At 42.5% G+C, this 9,666-nt stretch overlaps 1 protein-coding gene across 1 annotated transcript in view; it reads right to left on the bottom strand.

Annotated features, from left to right (window-relative positions):
• Nucleotides 1–9,666, bottom strand: part of frmd3 (FERM domain containing 3) — a 62,338-nt gene that overhangs the window by 12,673 nt on the left and 39,999 nt on the right. Inside the window, exons 9-11 of the mRNA XM_071513307.1 lie at nucleotides 9,446–9,509; nucleotides 4,288–4,376; nucleotides 2,076–2,150 (exon numbers count right to left, since the gene is read on the bottom strand). Of these exons, the coding sequence (XP_071369408.1) occupies nucleotides 2,076–2,150; nucleotides 4,288–4,376; nucleotides 9,446–9,509 (228 nt within the window). The remainder of the gene's footprint in view (nucleotides 1–2,075; nucleotides 2,151–4,287; nucleotides 4,377–9,445; nucleotides 9,510–9,666) is intronic.

Raw genomic sequence — 9,666 nt, 5'->3', positions numbered from 1 at the left:
GGCTGCCATCAGGCTCATATAGTGTTAAAAGGTCGTGATATAGCTTTGTGCTCAGATCAGTAAAATCTTCAAATCAATTCTGAAACTAACAGGTAGCCAATGTAAAGATGCTAAAATCAACAGTGATATGAGTTTTTCTTTTTGTTCCCGTTAAGAATCCTAGCTGCTGCGTTTTGTACAAGCTGGAGACGAGAGAGAGACTTTTGACTGAGGCAGGGATACAGAGAGTTGCAGTAATCTAAGTGAGAAGAGATAAAAGCACGGGTGACTTCCTCCAGCTCACTAAAGGATAAAAATAGGATACATCATTTTTGCAATTGTCGCTAATAATTAATGCAGTGTTCCTCTTAGCCGACGATTATTTGTACAGTATGGTTTCTGAACTGCTGAGCAGGCGGTTTCATGCCAGCAGGGTCAGCGTTTCCATTAGTCTGATTGTTGGGAAAGTGGAGTTTCTGGACTCTGACCACATTGTTTCAAGCCAGCAGGCTCAGCCATCCCACCCATTAGTCTATTGTTGTAGAGATGGATGGCTAGGTCGTAAATTACGGGGTAAAATGTTGTGGGCCAAGTGTAAGTCTATAAGTCTATAAGTGTGGTGTGAGGCGGCGGCTACACTGATCCATCAGAGAAGGGACAGAATTATTGACTGATAGATTTCTGTCCGTCGGGCTGTTTTTGGTACAGGAAGGCTTTGCTGTGCAGCGTCATAGAAAAAAGAAGAAATAGACTCTAAATTTAATAAGAAACTGACCTGGACAACCTACAATCATCCCAATGTTACACCTGACTTTCTCCATATTATCTTTGTTTTGGTCGTACCATTGTCTCTGTGTTCGCCGCTATTTTTTCAAAAACAAACCTAGGAGCATCATCAGCCCTGTCCGGACAACAGATAGCTCTCATTGAAAATGAACTGAAATAAATGGACAGACACAACGGATCAGTGTGGCCGCCGCCTCAGTGTAGAGAAGGAGAGTGTGGGTATAAATAGTGCTGAGAGCCGGGGGGTCTGGAGGCAGATGGCCTTAGATCGCAGAATCAACTGTTGATCCCTCTGGAGTTGTCGTGAGCCTAATTCAGTGAAACATCTGTGATGGTAGGTATCCAATTGATAGTCACATCAAATCCTATGCATCAGTAAACGTGGGCCTCTGGTGGAAAGTGCAGTGTGAACAGGAATTGGCTGGGCCAGCGCAGGTTGGATGAGGAACTGCTCTGCTGTGTGAAAATGGCCTCGGCCTCGGTGCTACAAATCTCTTTTTTTTTTTGCAGATGCAGAGTTACACAAATCACCAATTCCCATATTCCAGAACGAACTCGACCATACGCTATTACTCATCCTTGAGCCCTTAAGCCAAATTGCTTTAGCTAGCTGATGAAATGGAGGGGAGTGAAGTGTAAGCCGAGTAAAGAGCTTTGTCGGAGGAGAGAATCAGGGTTAACATGGCTTCAAGAACATCTTTATAGAGAGGCTTTTCTGTGTTATTAGGATCAGTAAATTATAGAAGCCAATGCTGTGCTGGATGTAAAATAGGAGAAGCATCGTTTGGATCTGCAGCATGTTGGTGGGCTCAAGGTGAACAGGTAGACTTGGCACATGGGCAGAAGTATGTAAGTTTGAATCACTTTCAGTCCACCAGCAAAACGTTAAGGTAAACTGCAATGTAGAGTGATGGACCAGCTGTGTTCCCTGTGGAGCTGCTGATGTGCTGTGGGCGAATTTAGAAATCTGTGCGTCCAGAGGTAGTGAAGGGGTTAAATCCACTGCCACTGGAGCCACATGTGGCCCATGCTGGTCGATTAAATTCCCCCCAAACTTTCTCTCCTGTGCTTCCCCTACTTTGCCTGCCTCTTGTATCTGCCTGTCATACTCTCTAAATGAATGAGAAAAATGGCTAAAGGTGAATGGCCTGCCCACTCTCCTTTTAAAACAAAATCTGCTTATAATATATAGCCAAACTTCTCTCTTTTATTGTATTAAATAATATTATAGAGTCTGTAAAATCGCAGAAGAAAATGTTAGAGCGGATGTGCCTACTTTTTAAAAAAAAGTAAATTGAACACACTCTCACCTGTATCTGAACCTACTTCCCTTGAAGAAGATGTTACTGCTGGATACTGTCTTTATCTGACTCGACTTCGCACACCTGTTAGAGGGAGACGTGGAGAGAGAGGAGGAGGAAAAAAGAGACAGATACAGAGAGATATGTAGCACAAACAATGAACAGTTCATCATTTTCATGAGCTTTTGTTCACCTTGGTTCAACTTCAACTCTAACCATAACTCTCACTTCAGTCGCTGATGCTTTCTGCTGCAGCTACCTTGTTCTCTTAGTGAGTGTAACAGCGGTTTTACAGCAGCGGCTGGTGTTACAGCGACTTGCACAGACCGGGGTCTTAGTAAGCAGATTGGGAAGGTGCTCCAAGGTGTACCGTTTTAGAAGTCCACACTGTAGGTCAAACCTCAGTGTTTGGTTCAGGATAATTTATCATGCGGAACCAGGTTCCAGTAGCTCAGCAGTGACGGGTGCCAGGACACACACACACACACCACTGTCCTCAGCTCTGCTCAGGGTGTGTGTGCGTGTGAGTGTGCGTTTGTGGGTGAGTGTCTGTGCTTGCCTGTGCATGCTTGCCTGCCTATGTGTTTGCATGTGTGTGTGTGTGTGTGTGTGGCTGTCTGTTCTCAAGGCTCTGCTTGGCTGCCATTTCCAAACTCAATTCAGTGTGATTTGATTAAGACGCTGTGATGCTTGTCTGACATCCGAGATGACTCCCACTGCCTCTCCGTCCGCCTCTCCGAGACACATGAGCTGCTATCATTAAGGGCTCAATATCCAGGGTCAGACAGGCAGAGGCTGGTCTTCGAAAGCCTTTGTAAACTTATATTGTATCATGTCATAAAAGATAATATATAATATAAGATCCGTGGGGAAATCGGGTTGTTGCAGCAGCAAATAGTAAAAGGATACAGCAAAGAAAAAATAGCAAATATAGCAAACAAGGGTGGTATAAACATGTGTAACCAACAACTTCAAAACGAGAACATGTTCAGCGGAATGTATGAATCAACAGTATGGGGAAATTAGAGTGTGCAAAATAACAGCAGAATGGGCTACTGAGCTAAACTCATCCTTCACTTATCCTTCGTTCACACTGCCCCACTGCAGTTTGTTCACAATTCTCTCCCAGTTGGACTTCTTTCTTTCCATTATCATCTTCTTCAGCTCCTTTTGCGACGGACTTAACTTCCTCTCATTCCCCAGAGTCTTCTTTTTTTATGTTGAGGAGGGATTTAATTCCTTTTGTAATCCAGTGTTTGGGGTTTGGAAAACAGCAAACTGTTTTTTTGTGGGAATCGTAGCATCCACACAGAAGTTGATGTAGTTAATGTAATGGGAGAGGCCTTCACTATCCTCACTGTGTGTCCCATAGAGCAGGTTCCAGTGCAGGAGCTCAAATTAGTCCTGTAGCGCCAGATGCATTAGATCGTGGTCTGATCTGCCGAGGCGGGAAGAATGTTGGAGATGTATGTGCTCTAAATATTTGCATGTCCTAGTCCAGCGTTTTCCCCTGTAGCCACGTTACAATGAAGCACAGCGAGCTGCATTGCCGATATTCCCACTGAGTCCTGACCCAGGCCGAGGGCTCGTTCACTTTGTGTGCCAGCGACCTTGCATTCCCCGTGACGGCAGATAGAAGTCGGGTTTAAATCTCCTTTCTCTCTCCCTCACCTTCACCCCCCGCCCTCCTCTGTTCCCGACATGCCAGCAGCTCGGTCAGCAAGCCGCCGGCAATCAGCTGCTCCCCAGTGAAGGACAACAACATACTGTATGGTCCAGTAGTGCCGTGGAAAGGTAGTAAAAAGAAGGTGAAAGTGTACTAAAAATAAAGAGGAATGCAAAAGACAGCAATAGGACATTTGAAGCTGGCTTTGAGAGCTGAATAGAAAAAGGAAAACGGAAAATAATAGGAGAGTAACAGAAAAGAACGCAAGAGCTGCTGCAATAGTCGCCATCTTGGTTATTATTTACAATGTTATTTCTTTGTTTCTAACATTAAGCTCATCACACAACTATTGTTAAGCATCTCATGAATTTTGTTTCTTCACCTTCAAGGATAAACTTGCTTTTGTGAATTTTTTTTAGGGATTTACAATCTGGGGTTTGATGGAATACTCCTGTGTTCTCTTGACATTGTGAGTGCAAATCTTGTGATTTACATTGCCTGTGAGGTTGTGTTTATGTGTGTGTGTGTGTGTGTGTGTGTGTACATCAAACGCACTTGTAAAAGGCCTGGTTCTCCACCCCACACTTCCATAAGTGCTTACACGCTGCAGGGGTCGAGGTGTGAAATGTCAACACCAGTTTCTTCTACAGAGAGAAAGAGAGAGAGGGAGAGGGAGAGAGAGAGAGAGAGAGAGAGAGAGAGACAGACAGAGAGAGACAGACAGACAGAGAGAGACAGAGAGACAGAGAGACAGAGAGACAGAAAGACAGGGATATAGAGAATTGAGATTACCAAAGATGTGTGAATTAGGACAAGAGAAGTGGCAAAGTGCTGAACACGATAAGAGGAGTTGTGCAAAATGCTGACCCAAAGACCCAGAGCCATAAGCCTAGCACGATGCAAGACAGATATCCTGAGTTAGCCACAGCATTCAGCAGTAAATGGGCCTGCAGCTAGCAGAAAGTCCCGCTCTTTATGGGCGAGGAGGAGGGATATATTCCAGTAAATGTCCAGTTATCAGCCCTGTGTGTCTGGTAATATGAGAAGCCAGATCAATGCGGAGTAGCAACAAGGGGGGCGGGTGAGAGAGAGAGAGAGAGAGAGAGAGAGAGCGAGAGAGAGAGAGAGAGAGAGAGAGGCAGCAGAGAGATCAATAACATGGGAATGAGTTACTCTAACACATAGTCACAATCCTGCCTATAGATTTTAGACGAAAAGCATGGCGTCTTGATCTGCTCTGGAGATTGAAAAACATGTGGGCAGCCCCTAATAAGCGTCAGCCATATGAACAGTATTTTAGACAACCTCATCAAACACTTTGTTAGAGTGGCTCAGTCAGCTATATTGCTCAACTCCCCCATGGTCACAGATCAGTTTATATTATGTATGCAGTTGATCACAAAGTGGTTACAACACGCTTATTACACACATGTGCAGCAGTGGCCATGTGTGTGTGTGTGTGTGGTTATAGGTGTGTTCTGCTGCCAGAACTGTGTGTAAAAACATCTTTACCAAGTTGTCTTTGGTCCCACTTTGGATGACATGCAAATTCTAAAAGCTTAATAAAGCATTACTAAACATTTCATAATGCTTACATAGATGCTGAAAACGTCTGTATAAGTAGATACAGATGTACTGCTGCACACTGGTCTAACAACAGCATCTATGGAAAGACATTGCATCTTGTGCTTCCAACTGTAGGAACCAATGCCTCAGTCCTTTCAGTCGGTTTCTTTAATTTAAACCATTTAGTGTCCACAAGAGAAAAATCACAATGATTTTTTAAAATTTCATGCTTTATTTTTACAGGGACAACACACATTAATCAACATTATTACTGTAAATGTGCCAGTGTTAGCCAGCTGGCTAGTTTTCAGCTGCTGTCCCTGGGTATGATGATGTTAAGTAGCCAATTAAATTTCTAGTGGGGGCGGGGACAGACACCAAATGGCCACTACATAACGGCTAGAAATAGAAGCTAAGCGGAAAGGACGCCACCTGTTTTTTTTAATTGCATTTCTAAGCATCATGAAATGTTCACAGCAGCTTCATGAAGCCTTGAAAAGTTGCCATCGGTCCGAAGTGGGACAGTTTAGCTAATGAGCATCAAGCCGTCGGCAGAGGTGAGGGCAGTGAGAGAAACCATGCAGTGACCTGAACACAGTGGAGGAGACTGATCAGAACAGAATACACATCAACGCATGATTTAAAACTGATAAAAAATGTAATCACAGAACACACACTCTCACACACACATACACACGCACACAGACACGCACACACACACTCACTCTTGGTGAGGGACTCCAACAGTTCAGCATACAGCTCAACTGTTCTGTCAATAAAATGTGTAAAGTTACCATAGTAAAAACATAAAGATGGACATAGATATAGATTGTGCATTGTTGTATGCATAATCTATGGTTGCTGATGATATAACTATGGGAAATGATTACAGAGGACAGGAATAATAACAGAAAATTCAAACACAGACAGATTCTTTATTAACCACAATAAAAAACACCGTTGGCACAGAACAGCTAAACGAAAAAAAAAACGAAAATAAAATAAGTTGAATCCATTACGCGGGATAAAGTCTTGTCACATCAAACTAGATTTAAGTGTACAACTTAAACAAGTTTCATGAAACAAAACAAAAACTGAGAGGAGATTCCCATCATATCGATGTGACGTTGGAGCTGCACCACACCATACAACACGACACAACAAAACAATGAACACACACAGGAAAGACGACAGAGGTTCTCCAGTGAGGAGAGAGGTGGGGGAAGGTGAGACAGGGCGGGGGCTGTAGGTGGAGGTGTCAACTTGAGGATTTAAAGTGTGTCTAAAATGCAACAGTGGGTTTTTTTTTTTTTATTTTGTGTTGTGAGCGTGTGTTACTCACCAGTGATGAATATGTATACACACAGAGAGAAGAGACAGAAACACAAAGATAAAACTGCATCTTCAGCCATACATGACTTGCCAGACAGACAGACAGACAGACAGACTAAGCAGAGATGAGAGGGCTAGTAAAGCTTCTGCAATGAAGAGAACAGTCATGAGATTGATTGATTGATTGATCGATTGATTGACTGACTGATTTATGATTGATTGCATATAATTTGTCTCTTACATACCTGTAATACTTGGACCCACAGAGAATATTGACTCCCGAGTCAGCTGTTGGCCTCTTGTAGCTAGCAATGAGTCCAAATGGGGTTTGTCAAAATATCGCCACAGAAAACAGTATGTGAAAACGATATGGCGACCACCCGAGGTATTTATATCCACAGCCCAGAAAGCAGCAGCACCGCACCATTTCCACTCAGTGGATAGTCTTGTGCCAAACCCTACCTGGCTCCATGTGCAACTATACGCCGCCAGTAATGCACTTTCACCCCACAGCAGTCTGTACAGTGGCAGAGAACATTTTTTCTGTGATTTCCTGATTAGTAAAAATGTGTGTAATGCTTAATAATTGTGTCGTGTTTTTAATCTCAACTCCCCTGTGGAGGCTACAAATGGAAATGGTGCAGTGCTGTTGTGAATACAGTATAAATACCTTGGCTGGTCGCCATATTGTTTTCACAGACTGGCTTTTTTGGAGATATTTTGACAAACCCCTTTTGGACTCATTGTTAGAAGCAAGAGGTCTAGCAACGGGAGCTCGCCATTGCAACCGACAGCTGACTCAGGAGCCAATATTGTCTGCGGGCCCAAGTAGCCTACTACAGGTATGTAAGAGACAAATCATAATATAGGTCCAAAATCGCCAAACTTATCCTTTAAGAGAACCATCTCTTTAAGGGAATGATGCACCTGTAGTGACTCCATATGTGTGATGTTACATGTAAATGTAAAAGCAGGTGATAGGAGCACGTCAAACAGATAGGTCAGACATGATCCGTCTGATAATCATGGAACCAGAGAAGCGATGAGTTCACTCTGAGTTTCAGAGGCGAGAGCAGGACAGATAACCAGCCAAAGGCAGAGTAGGCCTACAGTACACACAGAGCTCACAACCACTACAATAGGAAACTATAGTTTTGACAACACTTTTGGATTAGTGTGAGTTCTCGCAGTACTAGTAGTTCTAGCAATGTAGGCATTATGCACAGATGTAATGCATAATACATCAAAGTTGCTGCCCAGAATCTACCGTAGCTCTGTATTTGATGACAAAACCCCGGTGTACAGATGAAAAATGTGTCCCAAATGCAAGACACCTGTTCTAGGTGTAATTTAACACATGACACATCAAGTCAATAGTTGTGGTTTATGTCAATTTGAAGGAAGAATATCATACATTTGAAGTCTGGGATTTGGCATAGATTTTGTCTGTCTGCTAAGAAGTACAGCTCAGTTTCCTGTTGATAGGAACATGGGTCTAAAGAAGGAGTCTCATATTTGGGCCACAGTCGACACATAATGTTGGTGAAGAGGTTAGGCGTAACACACCCACCATCGTGTTACAGTGCATCCTGCCTGTTAAGGAGATCTGAAACAGCGACACACCGTTACACACACACACACACACACACACACACACACACACAATAAGTGTGATGGTAGACAGCACACAGGATTACATAGACAAACAGTATGCTATCCTGGCACATTTATCTGATGTTACCATTACACACATAGAAAAACTCAGTCTGACATAAACTAACAGGCACACAAGTACAGAAAATGAGTGAGAAAGAAAGAGAGGGAGAGAGAGAGAGAGAGAGAGAGAGAGAGAGAGAGAGAGAGAGAGAGAGAGAGAGAAATAAAGAAAGAAAGAAAGAAAGAAAGAGAGAGAGAGAGAGAGAGAGAGAGAGAGAAAGAAAAGACACAAACAGACACACATGAAGAGAAACAAACAAAAAAATCAAGAAACACACAGGTAGAGGAAATGACAGAGAAGACAAAGAAAGAAAAAACAAAGAAAGAAAGACAAGCAAATAACAAACAAATAAAATAAAACAAATAAACAAAGATAAATAAACAAAGATGCAAGTAGAGAAAATGACAAAGTAAAGAGAAAAAGAAAGAAAGAGAGAAAGAAAAATAAAAAATAAAGACACAGGTAGAGGAAATGACAGAGAAGACAAAGAAAGACAGAAAGAAAGAAAGAAACAAAGAAAGAAAGAAAAGACACAAACAGACACACGTGTAGAAAAATGACACAGAAGAGAAAGAAAGAAAGAAATAAAGAAGCACACAGGTACACACAAGCACACACAAGAAAGACAGAAAGAAGGAAAGACAGACAGAAAGACAGACAGAAAGAAAGAAAGAAACAAAGGTTGAGAAAATGACAGAGAAGACAAAGTAAAGAGAAAAAGAAAGAAAGAAAGAAAGAAAAAGAAAGAAAGAAAGAAAGAAAGGAAGAAAGAAAGAAAGAAAAAGAAAGAAAGAAAGAAAGAAAGAAAGACGTACAGTGCACCCCCCAGAGGGCGATAAAATGAGACAGTTGCTCCCACAGATTGAATGACAGACAGTAACTATGCATCAGCGTCATGATCTCCTCTGCCAGGATCACCCAACACCACAAACATTACAGGGTGGACTCTAATAGCTCAACATGATGATGACTTCGGTGCTATAAAAACTACACAACTCATCATCATGATGGAGGAAACTACACAGCAGAAGTTATTGCTCATCATCATCATCATCATCATCCTCGGAGGGGAAGCTGGACGGAGGATGCTGCACTCACCTCTTTCTGAATCCCGATGACATAGAAGGTTTTCCCTTCGAATTTCAGCTTGCTGACATCGGCCCTGAGGAAGATCGTCATCATTACTAATTCGGAAAAAAAAAGGACTAAATCATTACGGTTAAAAATACGCCGAACGATGATGACGCAATGGACTGAAGAGTTGAGTTCATAGATAATAATAACGATGATGGAAGCTGCTATTTTTAGATCTGGGCTCG

The sequence above is a fragment of the Centroberyx affinis genome, unplaced genomic scaffold, assembly GCF_046629955.1.
Source record: "Centroberyx affinis isolate AG114_WGS23_722 - 3 ecotype Tasmania unplaced genomic scaffold, CSIRO-AGI_Caff_v1 ptg000281l_1, whole genome shotgun sequence".
Classification (NCBI taxonomy): Eukaryota; Metazoa; Chordata; class Actinopteri; order Beryciformes; family Berycidae; genus Centroberyx; species Centroberyx affinis.
The sequence above is the reverse complement of the archived record's forward strand: the minus strand, read 5'-3'. Positions and strand labels throughout refer to the sequence as shown.